The sequence below is a fragment of the Podarcis erhardii genome (genome assembly GCF_964252035.2).
Source record: "Podarcis erhardii genome assembly, chromosome: 13".
Lineage (NCBI taxonomy): Eukaryota > Metazoa > Chordata > Lepidosauria > Squamata > Lacertidae > Podarcis > Podarcis erhardii.
The window spans coordinates 3,769,500-3,790,982 of record NC_138502.1 but is presented as its reverse complement, the minus strand read 5'-3'; the positions used below and the strand labels follow the sequence as shown (position 1 = coordinate 3,790,982).

Genomic DNA, 21,483 nt, shown 5'->3' with positions numbered 1-21,483 from the left:
AGAAGGAGGCCGCCCTGCTCCTGCCGCCGCCAGAAAGCCCCTCGCACCTCTTCCTCCACTGCAACCTCGTACTTCTCGAGGATGGCAAACTGCTCGTGGATGGGGGGGATCTGCCCCTCGATTTTGGGAAGGTCGTTCTGGAGGGTCTCGTGCAGCTGCAGGCTCCGGCTGAGCTCCTCCAGGGTCTGCGGAGGACGGCTGACGCTGTGCGGGGGACAAAGGGGGTCCCGTCAGAGGGAGGATCCAGAGACCGGGGCAGGGAACATTTCGGGGGGGGGGGCTCGGTACTCACTCGGCGGCGTTGTCCTGGAGGTAGGCATACAGCTCCCGCAGGCGGCTGGTGGCCATCTCATTCAGTAGGTTGGTGAGCTTGTGCTGCCACTCGTTGCAATGCTGGACCACGGCAGACTTCAGGTGGGAGCAGTCCAGCAGCACAAACTGGATGCTGAGCACCGTCTCCTCCTTCTGGACGTTGTTGGCTACCTCCATGTACCTGCAGGGGCCATAAAAGCATAGTAAGAAAGGCGGGAGGGCTGTGCCTGGAGACCTTGGCCCCATCCTATCCAACCCCACTCCTTCCAGAGGCTCCAGCTTTGTGAAAGAGAAACCGCTGTCAGACAACGACACGCAGGGGAGCCCTCTGCATGCTGCTGAACTGTAATTCCCAATTCCCAGCAGCTTTGACGTAAGAACCACCACCAATTTATTTATACCCCGCCCATCTGGCTGGGCCTCCCCAGCCACTCTGGGCAGCTCCCAACAGAATATTAAAAACACATTAAAACATCAAACATTAAAAACTTCCCTAAACAGGGCGGCCTTCAGATGTCTTCTTAAAGGCAGCTAGTTGTTTATTTCCTTGACATCTGGTGGGAGGGCATTCCACAGGGCAGGCGCCACCACCAAGAAGGCCCTCTGCCTGGTTCCCTGTAACCTCACTTCTTGCAGTGAGGGAACCGCCAGAAGGTCCTCGGAGCTGGACCTCAGTGTCCGGGCAGAACAATGGGAGTGGAGACACTCCTTCAGGTATACTAGGCTGAGGCTGTTTAGGGCTTTAAAGGTCAGCACCAACACTTTGAATTGTGCTTGGAAACGTACTGGGAGCCGATGTAGGTCTTTCAGGACCAGTGTTATGTGGTCTCAGCGGCCATTCCCTGTCCCCAGTCTGGCTGCCGCACTCTGGATTAGTTGTAGTTTCCGGGTCACCTTCAAAGGTAGCCCCACGTAGAGCACATTGCAGTAGTCCAAGCAGGAGATAACCAGAGCATGCACCACTCTAGCAAGACAGTCTGTGGGAGGGCAGGGAGGGTCTCATCCTACGTACCAGATGGAGCTGGTAGACAGCTGCCCTGGACACAGAATTGACTTGTGCCTCCATGGACACCCGTGAGTCCAAAATGACTCCCAGGACATAGCGGTTAGAGCGTCAGACTCGGGCCCAGGAGAGGGTCCAGTCCCCACTTGACTGAGAAGGCCCTCTGCCTGGTTCCCTGTAACTTGGCTTCTCACAGCGAGGGAACCGCCAGAAGGTCCTCAGAGCTGGATCTCAGTGTCCGAGCTGAATTATGGGGGTGGAGACGCTCCAGGTATACTAGACTGAGGCCGTTTAGGGCTTTAAAGGTCAGCACTTTGAATTGGATGGAAGGTGTAATTCTGTAGTGCCACACGTTTCCAACAGAGGGGCTGACAACTCAAGGGTAGCTGGAGAGAGGGGTGGGGCCTTTTGTGCAGACATGTTTTGTCCTTCTGTGGATGGCGGGACCCCAGTCAGAGGCAAATTGATCAGACCGAAAGGTCAAAGCAGCCACATAGGAATGGAGGAAGGTGCCTTACCCCTAGTGAGCCAGGTGGGGTCCACCTAGTTTAGTACTGTCTACACGTCTCCCAGGTTTCAGGCAGGGGTGGAATCTGGGACCTTCTGCAGGCAAAGATGGACTCTCTTTTCCCAAGCTCAGCCTCCTGCTCCCCCCGCCCCCCCCCCCAGCCAACCAGAGGCCCCGCTGGGAAGCCCCCAAGCAGGGCCTGCAGGCAGGAGCTCTGTCCCCTTCCGCTGCACCTCGGCAACTGGTATTCAGAGGAGGTCGGCACGCTGCCTCTGCACTCAAAAGCTCGCCTGCACTGCAGGAAAAAGGGGCTTTTGCAAAGCTGCTTGACATTCCGATGAAGTTTGCTGAACTCCTGAACAGCAGATGCTCTGGTGTCACAGTAATGAATCTAACTTACCTAGGCGTAACCTACATAGATTATAGCCAGATTCTTTAATACATCACATCCATCTAATCTGCAATCTCACCTCACCTAGACTCTAAATAGGGTACCATTTGACCCAGATCTAAATATCCCAAGATTAATTCGCTGCTGCGCGTTCTCAGCTAGCTAGTTGGAAGAGGCTGGGGGACGGAATGGAATATCTGGATATGCCTTGGGGGGGGGATGGTGATTTTAGGCAAAAGCATGCATTCACCCTCATGCAAGGCTATTCACGTAGAATCACATGATGCATATTCTGTGAAAGGAAGACAGGCCGCTGTCTGGACCTCGCAAGGTGCAAAGTGGCCCTCGGACCACGTCCAGCCTTGTTCCTGGGCTGCGCAATGGGAACGGCCACTTTGGGGAGGGAGAAGCAGATTCCCTCTGTGCGATTTGTTAATTGAAACAGAGCTTTCCTTCCTATCTTCCTGACTCATCGAAGCAAGGAAGGCCAGCAGGTGGAGAATTGTTTCGGGCCCCAAGGGATCTTATTAAGTCTTCCTGTTTCATTTATTAATTCCCTGTCAACGGGTCACCGGGAACACAAAGCCAAACTCTATTAACAGGGAGAGGGAGGAAACAAACACAATCGGGGCCTCCAAAGAGACAAATGGGGGCAATGGCAGCGCTTGGGGCCTGGCAGAGACGGATCGGGCGGAGGGGAGCCTTTGCGCCGCTCGCTCATTACGGGGCCCAAATTCGCCTCCGTCCCACGCAGGGCCCGTAAATTAGGCGTGTCAGAAGCGCTGAGTCAGGAAAGCACAGCAGGGGGGGGCTGGGGGGGGAGAGAGAAAAGAGACGGGAGAGATTTATCCTGCCGCAAGGAAGGCCTGGCTCCCCTCAGCCGCTGCCACTTCTCCACAGCCTCGGCCCCCTGGCTTTGCCATCTGTGGGGATAAAACATGGCAGAAGAGCCTCTCCTGACAGTGACTCATGAGCTGCTGTACTAACTTCCCATCAAAAGTGTGGTGGTTGGGGGGTTTTTTTAGGGGGGGTCGCTTTCTTCATTTTTTTGCTTGTTGCCTTTAATCTGGGAATTCGGCTACTGAAGTACGCTGGAGAACACGGAGGCATCAAAAGCTCGTAAAACATGCTGTAAACGAAAAAGTTCAAAAGGCAAACGGCAGCTGCTTTGAAGAGGCCTCCGCCAGAGCCGCCAGCCCCAGGGACCCCCTTGACCTGCCCGTGACACCATGCCAGTGGAGGACGCCGCTTTTTAGCTCCATCTTCCTTGCTTTTTTTGAACTGCGGCAAGCCTCGAACCACCGAGGAGACGGAGGCCGCCTGGCATCCTCTCCCAGCCTCCCATCTCCCTCTCGAGAGAGAGGCAAACCCCGGCGGGGTGGGAGGAAAGCTGAGTCTCTCTCTCGCTGCCTCCCTCCAAAGCACTCAACATGCTTGTTCAATAAATTATTAAAAGATTAAAGGATCAGGGATGGAATCCTTCCGTTTATCCCTCTCGCGTGTACACACGAATCGCTCTCGGCCAGGATGCCTTCATCTCACAAGGCCTTGACCGGGTTCGGAGGAGGAGGAAGAGGGAGGCAGGGAGGGAGGGAGGCAGAATCTTACAGGTTGGAAGGGACCCTGAGGATCATCTAGTCCAACCCTCTGCAATGCAGGAATATGCAGCCATCCCAGACGGGGACTGAACCTGCAACCTTGGTGTTCTCAGCACCATGCTCTAACCAACTGAGCTATATGGAGTCTATATGGAGTCTCGCCAGCTTCCCTGCCCGAGCTGGGGAGAGGACCCGAAGGCGAGGGGCCGGAGGAGATGCCTTGCTGTGTCCATCAGGCAAAAAAGAAAAGGAAGGCGGCAGGAAGGAAATCGAACTTCTCCAAGTGGTGGAGAGCAGGCAAGCCTCCGCATGCATACCAAAGGCAGGGGGCTAAGTAAATAGTCCAAACTCTGTATGATGAGCTCAACATGTCTCAGACCACCCCTCGTCTTTCTTCCCAAGCCCGCCCGCTTCCCTCTTCCACGGACAACGTTCCCATCCACCCTGCTGAGCAGGCATGTGACCTCTGCATGATTTATCTTGGACTCATCTCTCCTTTATCCTCCACATTCGGTCCACAGCCAAGTTGTGTCGCTTCCCCCTTTAGCACTGTGAAAATGCAGTCCTCTCTCTCTCTCTCTCTCTCTCTCTCTCTCAGCCCACTCTGTGAAACTCTGGCGCACGCCCTGGCCATCTCTCACCTGGACCCAGCAACCTTCCCTTCTCGGTTCTTCCTCTCCTTCCCTTTGATCCCCTCACCTCCATCCAATGGTCTGCAGCCAAAGCCACTGCTGGTCTCTGTCATTACTCTGATCGGACAATGACCCTCCTGAAATCCCTACAGCCAAGACGGACCCTCCCAATAGGCAAAGGGAGGCAGGCACCTCCGGCGGCAATTGCTGAGAGGTGTGGAATGGTACCCACCCTACCCCCAGCTAGCCTGCTGCCTCTGTTGTAGCGGAGGACACCACCACTGCTCCTGTAAGGTTCAGCTTCTAGTTTGTTTGGTTTATGTACATGGAAAGTGGCGGGGGCAGGTAGCATCTTCATATCCTTTGTCTTGGACCACTCCTTCCTACACCAGCTTCCTGCCCGCTCTCCAAATCAGCACAAGCACCTTGCCCTGACCTTCAAGCCCCTCTGTGACCTCGCTCCTCTCATCTCTCTGCTCTCAGATCCCAACTCGCCCCGCACGCCCTGCTTGTGACCCTCATCCCATCTGCCTCCACCATCCAAAGCCCTCCAGTTCTCTCACTGACTCTTTCAGCTGCTTCCTGAAACGCCAGCACAACACCCTAATTTCTCTCCCCAAACCCAATTCCTGTTAATCCTTTGGCACAAAGCCCCTAGTTCCCATGCTCTGTTGTAGCAAAGCCTGAGCATGCAAGGCTGAAGCCACATCTTATTTCTCTGTTTACCTCTTCCCCTCCTAGATTTATAGAGTTGGGAGGGACCTAAGGAATCACAGTCAAAGACTCCCTGACAGGTGGCCATCCAACCTCTGTTTAAAAACCTCTGATGGAGGGTCAGCCACCTGGTCAAGGTGTTGAATGGCTCTTGCCATCAGAATCTACTTCCTTGCTCTGTCTTCCATGTGAGAGCCCTTCAGAAGACGGCTCTCAGGTCACCCCTCCATCTTTTCTTCTCCAGGCTAAATATACCCAACCCCCTTAACCGTTCCTCCTCTTGTTTCTCCTATGTCAATTTTTAGACTGCAAGCTCTTTGGGGCGGCGACCCTTTTTCCCATTCAGCAAAGCACCAGGCTCACGGATGGTGCTAGATAACACATAAAAGTGATGAACAATGAATCACGGAAAACTCAGTTTCGTGCCGCCCCCCACCCCAATAAGGGCACCAGATGGACTGTGCCTGCCTCTTGTGCCGAGGAGGGGGCACCCACCAAGGGCAGAGGCTGTCCGCCCCAGCAAGGAGGATTTTTACAGCCCCTGAGCCAAGCTGTCTGGCTCCTTTGGCAAGGGCAGCCCCGCCGGGCAGCATCTCCGAGGGCGGCCTGGGCTTCCAAGCCTATTTGCTGAGTCTCCTGCAGCAGCTGGATCTTGTTTACAAAGCTCTTAATGTGACGTCTCCAGGGGGAGAGCTGTACAAACATCCAACTTGCACTCAGACTCTCTGTATTTCTCTCCCCGGTTTGGGTTTCTTAAAATCACTTTTGACATTTGCATGGAAACAGGTTTTCTTCTTCCTGCTGCTCATTCCCCCAAAAGCCATCGCTCAAGCTGCACTGAATTCCAGCCTCCTCTGGGGAAGGGGAAGGGCAGTTTCTGAGCAGCACACAGCGCTGTTCGACAAGAGTTTGCAACGTAAAGGGGAAACAGACTGCCCTCCCCGGCTTGGGCAGCAGGGAAAACACTGCGGGGGGGTTCTGATCCGCAAACCTTTGTGTGTACACAGAGGGCTGAACAGCACCTCCAGGGTGCAACTGCCTTATCTTCACTTGGGGCAGCCCCACCACAAGTTAAAGTCCCGAATGCCAATGCCTAAAGCTACCTTGTATTATTTTTCTTTTTTAAAAAAATAATATTTATTCAGAATTTAAAAATAACAAAAAGAAGAAAAGAAAATTACAAAATACAAAATACAAAATACAAAAAGACATAACAACACCAAAAGAAAAGGATAAAAATAGAAAAAACTAATTAATCCTTTGCGTAACTTTCTTCCTTTACTTATTTTCTTGACCTCCTCTCACCTCCCAATTTTGTATTCTAATTCAGATTGTTGTTTCAGCAAATCCTTCCAACCTTATTTTCATTTAAGTAGTTTAACATAACATATTACAATTTAACATCCAGGGTGCAACTGCCTTATCTTCACTTGGGGCAGCCCCACCACAAGTTAAAGTCCCGAATGCCAATGCCCAAAGCTACCTTGTAAGACAGCTTCCTATCTCGCTGTCTTGTCAGCATGTGCTGATGGGGAAGGGCTGTAGCTTGGTGAGAAGAGCCTCTGCTTTGCATGCAGAAGGTCCCAGGTTCAATTCCAGCAACGTTCCCAGGTACAGCTGGGAGAAATGTCCTGCCTGAAGCCCAGGAGAGACACTGCTGCCAGACAGCACAGACAGAGAGCAAGATGGGCCAGCAGTCTGACTAACTACAGCATAAGGGACCTTCCTATGTTCCCATCATGCAACTTTGTACTACGTCCATCTAGTCCAACCACCAGCAATGAGCAATCTCAACTGAAGCATCCATGACAGACGGCCATGCAACCTCTGCCTAAAAACCTCCGAGGAAGAAGAGTCCACCGCCTCCCAAGGGAGTCTGTTCCACTGTCAAAACAGATCTTACTGCCACAAAGTTCTTCCTGATGGTTAGTTGGACTCTCCTTCCTTGTAACTTGGAGACATTGGTTCGAGTCCTGCCCTCCAGGGCAGCAGAAAACAAGCTGGCAGCCCTTAAGCTGTTTGAAGACGGCTCTCATATCCCTTTTCAATCTTCTCTTCTCTGGGCTAACCTTCCCCAGTTCCCTCAACTGTTCTTCCTTAAGGCTTGGTTTCCAGTCCCCTGATCATCTTGGTTGCCCTCTTCTGTACCCATTCTAGATTATCAATATCCTTCTTAAATTGTGGTGCCCAGAACTAGACACAGGACTCCAGGTGGCATCTGACCAAGACCAAATAAACCGGTACTAGGCTGATCGCCGAAGAATTGATGCTTTTGAATTATGGTGCTGGAGGAGACTCTTGAGAGTCCCATGGACTGCAAGAAGATCAAACCTATCCATTCTGAAGGAAATCAGCCCTGAGGGCTCACTGGAAGGACAGATCCTGAAGCTGAGGCTCCAAGACTTTGGCCACCTCATGAGAAGAGAAGACTCCCTGGAAAAGACCATGATGTTGGGAAAGATGGAGGGCACAAGGAGAATGGGATGACAGAGGACAAGATGGTGGGACAGTGTTCTCAAAGATTTTGGATTTGGATTTGATATCCCACTTTATCACTACCCGAAGGAGTCTCAAAGCGGCTAACATTCTCCTTTCCCTTCCTCCCCCACAACAAACACTCTGTGAGGTGAGTGAGGCTGAGAGACTTCAGAGAAGTGTGACTGGCCCAAGGTCACCCAGCAGCTGCATGGGGAGGAGCGGAGACGCGAACCCAGTTCCCCAGATTACGAGACTATTGCTCTTAACCACTACACCACACTGGCTCTCAACACGAGCTACAAACACGAGTTTGACCAAACTGCGGGAGGCAGTGGAAGACAGGAGTGCCGGGCGTGTTCTGGTCCAGCGGGTGACGAAGAGTCGGACACGACTAAACAACAACAACATTACTTCCCTTGACCTGGATACTAGCCTAGAATAGCATTAGCTTTTTTGCTGATGCATCACATTGTTGACTCATGTTCAGCTTGTGTTCTACTAAGACCCCAAGATCCTTTTCATATGCACTGCTGTCAAGCCAGGTGTACTACTGGCAACTGAGAGATAGCAGGCCCTGACCGAGAAACCTTGGCCTCACGTGCCTGCAGGGGCAGATTCCACCTTTCCAGCAGGTGACTGGCCCCTGCTAGTTACACAGCCCTCTCAGTGGAGCTCTCAAACCTTTGCCTCCTGAATCGCACCCCCCTTCCCCATCCCTCCTTTCATTTCTCCTTCAAAGCATAGTCCTGCCTTTCTTCCATACGGTCTTTCATTGGCGAAGTTCTTTGAAGCAACCCCATTTGCACCCGCTGTGCCTATGGATTTGCCCAAGTGCCAACTTCTATAGTGTTGATCCTGCCTTGCAGTCTGGGCTTGTGCCTCTCCAGAGCTGAGAAAGAGATCGGGCTGCACTTTCCAGGTGGAAAGCTGATGGCACAATCTTAGTGGCTCACACAGGGCATGAAGGCAACAATCCTCTCCTCTTGTTGGGCTGCGAGCATCATTGTTAACCCCCTCACCTCTGAACGTGGGGAGTTCCAAAGAGCCCCTTATAGGTTTATCCTCAAACCCTCTTACCTAGCAGTGTCTGCATCGAAAGACGACACCAGGGGGTTGAGGTGACGGTAGCGGTTGATGAAGGCATCCTTGTTGACCTCCCAAATCTCGCGGTACACATCCCAGGTCTTCAGGTACGCCTGGAGGTGTGTCGCGTTGGACTGCATGCCGGCGCTGATCTGCGACTGGATTTTCTTTATGTCCTCGTCGCGCTCTGGGGGAGGATAAAGAAGAAAAGCCAAATTTGTGATGCTGTCATGACAGTGACACCAGCAAACTCCACGCCGAGGCCATCAGCTCCTGGCAGTCAAGCAACCAGTCCTCCTGGACTCATGCTTTCCAGGCATCTAATAATAATAATAATACCTTTATTGTCATTGTACAAGATGTGTACAATGAAATTAAACGAGCCTCCCCCCCCCAAACACTGAATCTCTTATCGAACAACACACCACCTCGCAAGTCAGTTTCACTATGTTATTTTCCGTTCAACCTCAGGCAGAATGGAGACAAGCAGGAGGGCCCACACCATCAAAATTAGCCATGCAACAGGCCCCGGTAGCACCTACCCCAGGACTTCTTAAGGAACCCAAAGGCGACACTGCTGAACCTCTCACAACTTCTAACTAAAATTGGCCTCCAAACAAGAGGCTTTGAAAGTAGGCAAAATAGGCTCCTTTTAATAAAAAAAGAAGTAGTGATTCAGGATTTATTGGGCGAATTGGTAGAAAAGCATGATCAAATATATTTATTTATTTAAAATATTTACAAACTGCCTTTCTGAACTATATCCACACAAGGCAGCAGGACAATATGTTATGATATGATTCATATACTGAAAAGTTTTTTTAAAATGACTAAAGTAGCAATGCCTTAAAATAGGTTTGGGGGTTTTTTTTTAGTTTAAATAAAAATGGTGGGCAGAAGGAACAAGACAGCGGGAGGGAGGATGGGGTGGAGGGAACGTCCTGTCCCCCCACTCTGAGAATACTGGAACCAACATGGATGGGCAGCAGATTCAGGGCAGGCAACAGGACGGGCCTCTTCCATGCTCCTGCCAACCTAGCAGTTCAAAAGCACGAAGTGCAAGTAGATAAATAGATACCACTCCGGCGGGAAGGTAAACGGCGTTTCCGTGCGCTGCTCTGGATCGCCAGAAGCGGCTTAGTCATGCTGGCCACAGACCCGAAAGCTGTACGCCAATAAAGCGAGATGAGCCCCGCAACTCCAGAGTCGTGACTGGACCTAATGGTCAGGGGTCCCTTTACCTTTACCTCCATGTAACACAAGGGAGGAGCCTAATCTGGATCAGGGCCCTGGTGGCAGGAGAGGTGGCAGTGTTAACCCTTTCCTTCTGCACTGTGCCCCCCCGGCTCCCAGCTGCCCCAGGAGGACAGAAGCTGCACAACTGGTAGGTCACCCTGTCCAGTGGCAAAGGGGGTGCTGAGACACCAGCTCTGCAACCTTTCCCAAATCATCCTCGCCTTCCATGATACAGTGCTCTGGTGTCTTCCAAGGAATCATAGAATGGACCCCAAGGACCACCGGGTCCAACCCCTTGCAATGCAGGAATCACAGCTCAAGAATACCTGGCAGGTGGACATCCAACCTCTGCTTAAAAACCTCCAACAAAGGAAGGAGTCCATTCCACTGTTGAACAGCTCCTAACGTCAGAAAGGTCTTCCTAACATTTAATCGCAGTGTCATTTCTTGTGATTTGAATCCGTTGAATCATAGAATCTTAGGAGTTGGAAGGGACCCAAGGGCCATCTAGTCCAACCCCCTGCAATTGTTCGGGTCCTACTCTCCAGAGCAGAAGAAAACGTGCTTTTTCCATGTGACAGCCCTTCTGGTATCTGGCTATCATCATCATCCTCTTCATCCTGGAGAAGAGTGACTAGTGGGGTGCCACAGGGTTCTGTCTTGGGCCCGGTCTTATTCAACATCTTTATCAACGACTTGGATGATGGACTCAAGGGCATCCTGATCAAATTTGCAGATGACACCAAACTGGGAGGGGTGGCTAACACCCCAGAGGACAGGATCACACTTCAAAACGACCTTGACAGATTAGAGAACTGGGCCAAAACAAACAAGATGAATTTTAACAGGGAGGAATGTAAAGTATTGCACTTGGGCAAAAAAAATGAGAGGCACAAATACAAGATGGGTGACACCTGGCTTGAGAGCAGTACATGTGAAAAGGATCTAGGAGTCTTGGTTGACCACAAACTTGACATCAGCCAACAGTGTGACGCGGCAGCTAAAAAAGCCAATGCAATTCTGGGCTGCATCAATAGGAGTATAGCATCTAGATCAAGGGAAGTAATAGTGCCACTGTATTCTGCTCTGGTCAGACCTCACCTGGAGTACTGTGTCCAGTTCTGGGCACCACAGTTCAAGAAGGACACTGACAAACTGGAACGTGTCCAGAGGAGGGGAACCAAAATGGTCAAAGGCCTGGAAACAATGCCTTATGAGGAATGGCTAAGGGAGCTGGGCATGTTTAGCCTGGAGAAGAGGAGGTTAAGGGGTGATATGATAGCCATGTTCAAATATATAAAAGGATGTCACATAGAGGAGGGAGAAAGGTTGTTTTCTGCTGCTCCAGAGAAGCGGACACGGAGCAATGGATCCAAACTACAAGAAAGAAGATTCCACCTAAACATTCCACCTAAACATCTTCCTGACAGTAAGAGCTGTTTGACAGTGGAATTTGCTGCCAAGGAGTGTGGTGGAGTCTCCTTCTTTGGAGGTCTTTAAGCAGAGGCTTGACAACCATAAGTCAGGAGTGCTCTGATGGTGTTTCCTGCTTGGCAGGGGGTTGGACTCGATGGCCCTTGTGGTCTCTTCCAACTCTATGATTCTATTATTCTATGATCATCATCTCCCCTCCAAGCTTCACAAACCACCAGGAAAACAAGCCCTACAGGCTTTCTTTTACAGCATCCTTTGCAGAGCTGGTGCCCTCTGTTGCTGGGGAGCTGATGGCAGTTGCGATACAAGACATCCAGGGGGCACCAGCTTGGCAAAGGCTGTTTTAGCAGAAGCTGGGAACAATTATCAGGTGCGAGCCAAAGGCACCTTCTTTCCCTGACCCCTTTTCCGGCATACGGGGGAAGGCGCCCGGCTCAGCCTGAACCTCCCCGCACAGGTCTTCTATTACTCAAGCGTCACCTAACTACCCAGACTTCCCGCAGAGCTTCCAGGAGATTCAAAACCAGCACCATGAATCACACATGGCGACACAAACAAGCCTAATGTGCGAGCATCTGCGAGGAAGGTGTAGGGAGGGGGGAGGTAAAGGAAAGCAGCAACGGCAGAATAACACCCAAGTCTTTCTGGGACTCAGCCCAGAAAAGAGGCTGAAGGAAGCAGCGGGGAAGGAGGGGGAGAAGAGGAGAAGGAGACAAAAGCCAGGAGGAGGTGAGCCGAAAGCTTGTGTGCGCAGTCGGTTCATACGTGGCTGGAGTTCAGAGTGCACTTCTCGCCCTCGCTCTCTCCTTGACTGCAACCCCTTGCAAATTCCACAGCTCTCCTTGGCTTGCCAGCTGCGCTACGCAAGGACTGCTAAAGACCATGTAATGACTCCCGAGCTAACAGGGAGGCCAGCTTGGCTCAGCCCCCTTCCCAGCTCAAAACTAACAAACTCCGCAGCTACTAAAAACCCATCCCGTCGCCCCACAAAATGCACTCCACAAATCACTGCTTTGTTTAATAATGCTCTGGGCGTCTCCTAACCCCTTATACTGTCCTTCTCTTTAATGCCATTTGCACACCATTCCTTCCTCCCCAATAGGGCTTCTGATGGCCCCCCCCCCCAATTTTAGGCAGAGAGCAAGAGGCAAGAGAATTGGTGGAGAGGGTGTGGTGGAGATCTTGTGGGAGGCCAGACTGTATTTTGGGGGGACAATGAAAGAATTCCTATGCCCCACAAATCACCCAGAGATGCATTTTAAATAAAAGCGCACATTCTACTCATGTAAAAACACGCTGAATCCTGGACCGTCTGCGGGCTGGATATAGAAGGCGATTGGGCCGGATCCAGCCCAAGGGCCTTAGTTTGCCTACCCATGGCCTAGGACCTAGGAGACTGGGGTTCGAATCCCAGGAACTGCCACCCATTTTGCATCTCCAGGCCCATCAGCTCTCGGACCTGGCATCTAGCATATTTATGCAAATGTTCTCTATACAGAGGTTAAGAAGCATGTCACTTCCTGATGATTATGACTGAATGCTGTCCTCAAAGAGGCTCACCCGTTGCTTCCTCCGATGTCATTTCAGCACCAATCACATGCAAAACACTTGGCTTTATCCAAAAGGTGTTTCTCCTTATGTGTACGAATGTCTCCAAGTGTGATGGGGGAGTTAAAGCCACTTGGAGACATCCAACAGCCAAGGCGAGACTGAACCACTGGGGGTTTCCCCCCCGAAAGGCTTTCTCCCAGGTTTTAGATAGTTTTCGCCCTGCTCATCGGCTTATTCAGGTCTTCTACAATTCTCCTGCCTTTAGCATGCCTTTATCGGCTTTTATTGGGCAGTCTCCAACTAAGGCGTCTCATCGGTGCAAGAATTTACATTTATGCAACCCTCCTCTCCATAATCCCCACCCCCAGAGGAATCACAGGACCCCTAGAACAGATTTAGGGGCATGAAGGAGGGGCAAGTTCCATTAAACAAGCGTAAATCCTTGTGCTGACTAAACACGTTACTTGGCATCACATTGGATATAACCCGTTGTTTTTATTCTGTTTTTTAAGCCATCTCAGGAACCCGGCTGAAGGTTGGGGTAAGAAATCCCGAAATAAAATATTAAATAAGTAACTGAATAAGACATTGGAATTGACTGTCATTCCTGGCTGGGCTCGGAAGCGCCCAGTCCTGGTGGGCTTTGTTTGATGCAAGCTTTGAATGTGAGAGGAGGTGGCCCAGTGCCCTTGGATCTGGCATGGGAGAGGGACAGAAGCCACAAAGAAGGCCTGTCTGTGAAGAACCGACAGTTTGAGCTGCCTGGGCAACGCCTTCAAGCCAAAGCAGCCTTCTTACCCACAAGGAGGTAGATGGGGTCCCGGGGAAACTTGCGCCTGACGAGGATCTCTGGGAGGTGGCGGAAGACAGAGATGCTGTTGATCAGGTGGGTGCTGATGTCATTGACCATGCTGGCCAGCTGGGCGAGCGTTGGAGAAAACTCCACCTGCAGAAGCCAAAGGGAACGGCTCATCAGGAAGGGGGAAGAAGCCCAAAGCAAACTCCCTAGAGAAGAAGCGAGGAGCATCGCTCTCCACCCCAGAGCCCCAGGCTAGGGCTGGGACCTGAGCAGAAAGAAAATCTCCTGGTAATACAGTGGTGCCTCGCAAGACGATATTAATCCGTTCCGCGAGTCTCTTCGTCTAGCGGTTTTTTTGTCTTGCGAAGCAAGCTCATTGACGGCTTAGCGGATTAGCGCTATTAGCGCTAATAACGGCTTTTAGCGGTTTATCGGCTTAGCGGATAAGCAGATAAGCGGCTTAGCAGCTTAGAAAAAGGGGGGGAGGAAAAAACCCCGCAGGAACTCGCAAGACATTGCAAAGCAAGCCCATAGGAAATTTGTTTTGCGAAGCACCTCCAAAACGGAAAACCCTTTCGTCTAGCGGGTTTTCCGTCTTGCGAGGCATTCATCTTGTGGGGCACCACTGTATTTTTAAAAGGCTTATTTCACCACAATCATCATGTGCAATTCCAAAATGTGATGCAGCGGCATCCACACACATTCTTCCCACCCTGCAATTGATTTCCGACGTGACACTGGGGTCCTGCATTTCAAAATTAAACTACGTGAATGGCGAGGTGTGGGGCTTCGGAGCAGCTTCCCTGAAGAGCTATGGGGCAGGCCGAGGTGGGAGGCGGCAAGAGGCTCACCTGAGGGGTCTGGCCTGGATAGTTGTCCTGCAGAATCACCTTCACCCTGAAGAGGGGGTTGGGGCTGCTCTTGCCGTCGCCATTGATGGCTTTGGAGAGCTCCATCAGGGACCACTTGACATTGAGGCGCAGGGCGTCTTCCATCATCCGGTCCATCTTCGTGGTGTAGTTGTACCAGTGCTGGTGGACCTGGGGGGGCAGGAGGAGGGGGAGGAAGGACAAGTGGGGAAATGTCGACTCTTTCTAGGATCAAGCATGTCCGTTGTGCCCTCTGGAATCCCTCTGGAAGCAACTTTGCCCAGGGATGCCAAGGACAAGTGGAGCCTGTTAATGAGGGAACAGCTGGCCCGATGCCCAGACGGCCCCACCTTCCTCCATATGCACACTCAGCACTTCAGCGAAATGTCACGGCCTCTGCTGGGTCTGTCATTCCACAACAAAGCTCACAACAAAGCTAAGGGAAGCAACAGCACCACCTGCTGGCAGATACAGGAATCAAACACGCAATGTGCTTCACTTCCCTTCAGCGTCATTCAGCTCTTTCCAAAGCACTCCAAAGGAGGCTGCGCAAAGCAGTAAGACTGGCTTTTTCCCCGGCCTCCTCACCTCTGGCCCATCGTTCTTAAAGACTTCGTATGTCTGCCGCATGATGTCAATGCACTCTTCGTGGATGGCGACCAGTTTCTTCTGCACCAAGTCCCGGTGGTCTTCCTGGTCCTCCTCAAACTCCAGGTCGTTGTAGACCCTTTTGCCAGTGATGCGCACCAGAAAAGCCTCGCTTATCTGCTGGGCCTTGCGGGCGATGGCCAAGGTGGAGGCCTTGTATTCATTCACAATGTTCTGCACCTGTGTGGGAAAGCCAAAGGGAAGGGGGGAGGAAGAGACTTAAGTAGGTTCAGGAGGGGAAAGCGGGGCAGACTTAGCGCTGGAAGAGGCACCAAACCCATATGCCTAGTGCGGAGACCAGCCTCCTTGCTGCATTAGGAGAGGCCTGGGGAAATCCTGCTTAAAGACCTCCTGGGCAGAGCAGCCCTGGAGCCACGAGGAAAAGAGCAGACTTCACCTCGCAGCACTGCCAGGTAGGTGCTTCTGCAGGGATTTTGCCGAGAGGGGGAGAAGTTAAAACATTTGAAGGCTTTTTTCTCACAAGAATAGTGCCTGTACATTTGGCCTCCTATCACCTAGGTTCTACAGATGCTAAACATGCATTTAAAATAATAGTAACAATAATACTAACAGTAGGAAGATGGAAAGGTGGGTATCTGGGGGCTGTGGCTCATTTGGGGAGAGAGGACTTGTCCCCCCTTTTGTCATCATCCCCTGCCTGCATATGATGATGATTTGAACTTATATACCACCCTATATGCAGGGGTTTCAGGATGGTTCACAGAATAAAAACATTATCTAAAACCACAAAATACATAATAAAAATTTTTAAAAAACCAATAGCCCCAGATGTCCACGCCACTGTGATAACACCACAGGAAGCCACAGTCACAGGAGGTGGAGGACAGGAGGGGTGCCAAGCAGAGGATAACTGTGGGGGTGGGAAAAGACTTCAGACAAGGGGGGCGGCAACAAGAGGGGCTGGCCAAGTCGGGGGGAGGGGCTTTGGCTCCTTTTTAGAAGTTCTCTCTGCAGCAGAGAGGAAGCTCAGAGAACTGTCTCCCAATCAGGAGTTCGTCCAAACTTCACTTGTGCGCTGCCTAGAAAGCATGGGTCTTCTCCCCTTGCTCCGCTCCTTTCCAAAGGAGACCCCGTTCTTTAGCGATAGATCGGAACAAATAGCAATCTGGGGGAAACTCGAATTGCCATTTGCTCCAACTGAGCGGTGAAGAGCAGTTTCCCCCAGAGGAAAGCGGTGGAACAAGAGGAAGTGTAGATACGCCCCAGTTCGAAAAGTAGGGGCTTGCGTGGCACAGTAAGTGGTGTGGAGAGCAGACAAGTCCAAAGGTAGAACAGATCTTTTGGAGAAAGGAAAGCCTGCCCAGAACATCCCTAGAATTGCCCGCCCACCTTGTCCCTCAGAGGTCTGGGAAGGGAAGACCTCCCACGGCCTGCAAGGTCCCCAGCACCCCAGGGCAGAAATCAGCCTGACCAGGGCTGTCTTAAGCATATCCAGCGCCGTGGTGCAAATATCTCGCTGCCCCTCCCCCCCGTTTCCCAGAGTTGCCAGCCTTTTTTAAAGGAGGGGGGATTTTGGTCCGGCTAGTTTACATCGCATGGTCCAATGCACGCTCAGTGCTGCACGTAAGTAAGAGGCGCCCGGATCGCAGCCCGGACGGCCTCCCGGGAAGCCTCCCTCTAAGTGCCCGGCGCCCCTTACCTGCCCCCGTCTGGGAAAGGGCCAGCAAGCAGATCAGGTGGCCCACCAGCTGTCCCATCCTCACTCTGTGCCAGGATTGCACAGGGCGCTTCCCTGCTCTGCTCGCAGACTCCGCAGGGAGGCACGCAAGCAGCGGCGCAGCCAGAGAGGGGTGGGAGAGACACACCCGATTGCCCCCACCAGGCGCCCAGGCAGCCCCAGCAGGAGGGGACGCAAAGGGGCTTCCCTGAGCCGGACGCAGCACGCTCCGATGGGTGGTTGAGAGGAGAGGAGCGGGCTGCCCCAGAGCGGGGAAGGGAGAAAGCCCTGACTCTCCTTCCCGGACACTCAGCCTGTGGCGCCCTCCAAAATCTGGCACAAAATCTGCCTGTGGTTAAGACGCCCCTGAGCCTGACCTTGCTGGCGTGCAGCCGGCATTCCGATATAAAGACGGTGCTTGCTCCTTTGAGGGACCAGAGCAGCTTCTTCAGGCCAGGCTGGATCTTCCTGTCCAGGTAGCGGATGCGTTCCCGGAAGAGGCCCCTCTCCTCTGCAGACAGCATGCTGATGATCCTGAGCACCAGGGGCGGCAGGGGGGGAGATGGATGAGACCCAGCCACAGAAGCAGCCCTTCCTTCTTCCCCACCAAACCGGCCAAAAGGTTGCAAAGACCAAAGTCTTGCAGCCAAAATACACGGCCCTAGCCCCTGACGGCTGAAAAGTATTTCTGCGATCTACCTGAACGCTCTTCGTTAGTGCATAATTGTCTTTGCATCTGGGGCTGGTTTTGTGCGGTTCTGGACTATGCTGTTTGTGTTACAGCAACCCACCCTGGGACCTTCTGAGGGTGAATGGCAGGTAATCAATCATTCACATCATGGTGGCTCCTTCCAGGTGCACCTGATTTGCCCTAAATCATTGTGATTGCAGGTCTCTGAGGCGCGACTGGCGCAAATCTCTATGGACATATATACATGTTCCCTTAAGAATGCTGTCAGCAAGAATATTATTGGCCCAAAAATGGAAGCAAGAAGAACTACCAACATTAGAAGAATGGAGGATGAAATTGATGGACTACGCAGAATTAGACAAGCGAACAGGAAGGATCCGAGACCGGCGGGACCAGAGGTTTAACGAAGACCGGACTAAATTTACTGAGTATCGGAAAAGTATTAGTGATTATCAGATTATGTTTGTGGGACTACAAGAAGTTCTGTGAGGAGTAATTTAAGAAATGTTGTAAAAATGGAAAGGGAGAAATGATTTGTTAGAAAATGTAAAGGCAATACAGTGGTGCCCCGCAAGACGAACGCCTCGCAAGACGGAAAACCCGCTAGACGAAAGGGTTTTCCGTTTTGGAGGCGCTTCACAAAACGAATTTCCCTATGGGCTTGCTTCGCAAGACGAAAATGTCTTGCGAGTTCCTGCGGGTTTTTCCCCCTCCCCCCCCTTTTCCTAAGCCGCTAAGCTGCTAATCAGCTGATCCGCTAAAAGCCGCTAAACCGCTAATAGCGCTAATCCGCTAAGCTGTCAATGGGCTTGCTTTGCAAGACGAAAAACCCGCTATACGAAGAGCCTCACGGAACGGATTAATTTCCTCTTGCGAGGCACCACTGTATTAAGTTAAGAATTGCAGGAGAAATAATCAAGATGGGAGGCTATCAGAGATGCTGAAGGAAGTCCAAACAAGGATATATGTATAAAAATTTGTGTGGTACGTCTTTAAAATTTTAGTATGCTAAAAATTAATAAAAAATATTATATATATATATATATAAAAAGAATGCTGTCAGAGAGCCCGGCTGCTGGATCAGACCAATGGACCACCTGGACCAGCTTCCCATTTCCCACTAGAGCCAACCGAGGAGAATGAAGATAGCAGACCTTCCCAACTGTTGCTCCTCAGAACCAATGCTATTCAGATATAGACTGCCCTTGAACATGGGTGTTCCACATAGCCATCACAGCTAACAGCGCTTTGACTGCTCCTTGAATTCATCTAATTCCTTTTTAAAACCGTCTGACCTGGTGGCCATCGCTACGTAAGGAGAACTGGCAATCTAAACCTTTCCTTTACCTTTTACTCACAGTCTTCGCTAAGTAGAATTGCGCACACAGTTTCAGTCCCTATTTAGGGCAAACTGTCATTTATTCTTGTCTGCCTTGGTGATTGTTAATAGAGAATGAGGAGGTGGTCTTTATCCCAGACTAATTAACCTGGGGGATTCGCGGGCGCGATTCTCCCCTGTGTGTATCTTAAAAGCCTCTTGCATCTGAATGCTGAACCAAATAAAAGCCCAGCGCACAGGATGGTCTCAGGCAGCCTTCCCTGAGCTAACAGGGAGAGTTTGATGAGAAAGAGGGATTGAATGCTGCTGCCCATTTCTCTCCCGCCGCACCAGCTTGGTCTCCAATTAATTCCCAAGTGGGAAAAAAGCTAGCACAAAAGAAATGCTTACACTTGTGTCATGATAAAAATACAGCTGCCAAGACAAAGCTCGTTTCAAACAACACTTTCTCTGCAGAGAAACGCCTCCGTGTCACACTTCAAAAAGGAGACTGTGGCAAAGCAAAAGGGGGGAGGGAGAGAAAGCCCCCTCCTTGCCCAACACACCTTCGGAAATTTTAGTTAGGAAGCAAACCGCTCTTCTGATCGCCTTATGAACGCGGCGACGCCATAATATGGAAGCGAGGCTGATGCCGCAGGAACCTCCTGATCAGCCCCCCCCCCTGCAACCACCCACCAGAGCATGTGGGAGTTGGGGTGGCGGGAGGAACTGAACCCTCCTGCGGCAGGAGAGGCGACAGTGGCAACACTTGGGTTCGGGATGGGGGGCTGCAGGCATTGCTTCTGTACGTTGCCAACACAGCATCCCTTGGACCGTCACAAGCCAGGCAAGGAGGAGAAGGACGGTGGGATGTCCTCCCTCCCAGAAAACAGAAGCAGGAAGAACTGGGAGTTTTCCATTGCCCAGGTGGGAGAGCTTGCCCCAGGCCTCCCAAATAACTTTTCTGTGTGCCTCGTGTTTGTTTTAGCCCCGTTCCTCCCTAAAGAGAATGGTCCAGCCAGGCCGCTGTTGCAGACTGAGGGTTTCAGAGGGAGCATGAACTGGGGGCAGGGGGAAAAGGATTTTTCCATGAGGATGAAGCCCCCAAGTCTGTTTTGCATAGCCCTGTCTACAAAATCAAGTGGAATCTAAAACACATACAGTGGTACCTCGGGTTAAGTACTTAATTCGTTCCAGACGTCTGTTCTTAACCTGAAGCTGTTCTTAACCTGAAGCATCACTTTAGCTAATGGGGCCTCCTGCTGCTGCTGCTGCGCGATTTCTGTTCTCATCCTGAAGCAAAGTTCTTAACCTGAAGCACTATTTCTGGGTTAGCGGAGTCTGTAACCTGAAGCGTATGTAACCCAAGGTACCACTGTATACGGATACCACCCACCACCGAAGGAGAATTCCTTTAGTGAGACAAGAGGAGGTGCTACGAATGGACCACAGGATCAGCCCTGGCCTTTGAGGTCAAAGCTTCTAGGGCCCAGAGCCCCCTCTGCCCCGCACTGCAATCCAGACACCTGGAAACATTTCCACGAAACAAAGGAACGCCGCCATCTTTGCACAGTGCCAGACCCTTTACAAATCATAACATTCAAATCCTTTCCAAAGCAATGGGGGGGGGGCATTCAGATGAGCGTGGGAGGAGCGGCTAAAAGGTGCCTCTGGTTGTTAACTGCCATCCAGACACGTGTTAACCAGAGATTCAAAAAAGCAGCTGCCTTCTGTCCTAAGTGGCATAACCCAGGCCACTGATTACAGTAGGCAGGGAGGACAAATTAGCCTTGGCTGGCTGTAAGGCGAGAGGCACCAGCGTTTGTGAAATTCACCAGTTCTATTCCACAGAACTGTAGAACTGGAAGGGGCAGCAAGGGGTCATTTAGTCCACCCCCCCCCAAATGCAGGAATCGCAGCTAAAGAATCTGCAAATGACGAGAGCGGGAGAGAGCAATCGCCCTCCCGAAATGGGCAGCGTACCTGTTATAGTCTCGTGCCACCAGCAGCAGGTTCTCTCTCAGGTTGCGCAGGTCCTCCTTCCTTTCGTAAACCTCGACCACGTAGTGGGGGATCTCAAAGAGAACCCTTTCCCAGTAGTGGATTTCCACAAATAATTTCAGCAAATGCCTGGAAAGAGAAGGGACAGAGGCACAAGGGGGTGGGAGGGGCGCCTGGCCTCCCAAGACATGTCCAGGCTCCACTGCTCTGACCACAATGCCGTGAAGATGGAAATGACATTAACACCAATTGGCTCCTTTAGATGGAGGATGAATGACTCTTTGTTTAGGAATGAGGAAATGATCAAAAAGGCCCCCCCAAAAAACTTGAGAGAATACTTTGAGATAAATATGAATACCACTACTGAAAAAAGAGTAATTTGGGACGCAAGCAAAGCAGTTATGAGAGGGTTTTTGATACAGCAGAATGCAATTAAGAAGAGAGCTCAAAATGAAAAAAAGGGGTAAATTTTGGAGAAAATAAAGGAAGGAGAAAAGAGACTGAGGGCAAAACCAAAATCACAGGAGATCCTGAAAGAG

The 21,483-nt window shown here is 51.4% G+C and overlaps 1 protein-coding gene across 1 annotated transcript in view; it reads right to left on the bottom strand.

Annotated features, from left to right (window-relative positions):
- DNAH2 (dynein axonemal heavy chain 2) overlaps positions 1 to 21,483 on the bottom strand; it is a 141,691-nt gene that overhangs the window by 72,700 nt on the left and 47,508 nt on the right. The window contains exons 15-22 of the mRNA XM_081835573.1: positions 20,927 to 21,073; positions 17,312 to 17,468; positions 15,197 to 15,436; positions 14,591 to 14,779; positions 13,739 to 13,886; positions 8,714 to 8,906; positions 293 to 493; positions 48 to 204 (exon numbers count right to left, since the gene is read on the bottom strand). Of these exons, the coding sequence (XP_081691699.1) occupies positions 48 to 204; positions 293 to 493; positions 8,714 to 8,906; positions 13,739 to 13,886; positions 14,591 to 14,779; positions 15,197 to 15,436; positions 17,312 to 17,468; positions 20,927 to 21,073 (1,432 nt within the window). The remainder of the gene's footprint in view (positions 1 to 47; positions 205 to 292; positions 494 to 8,713; positions 8,907 to 13,738; positions 13,887 to 14,590; positions 14,780 to 15,196; positions 15,437 to 17,311; positions 17,469 to 20,926; positions 21,074 to 21,483) is intronic.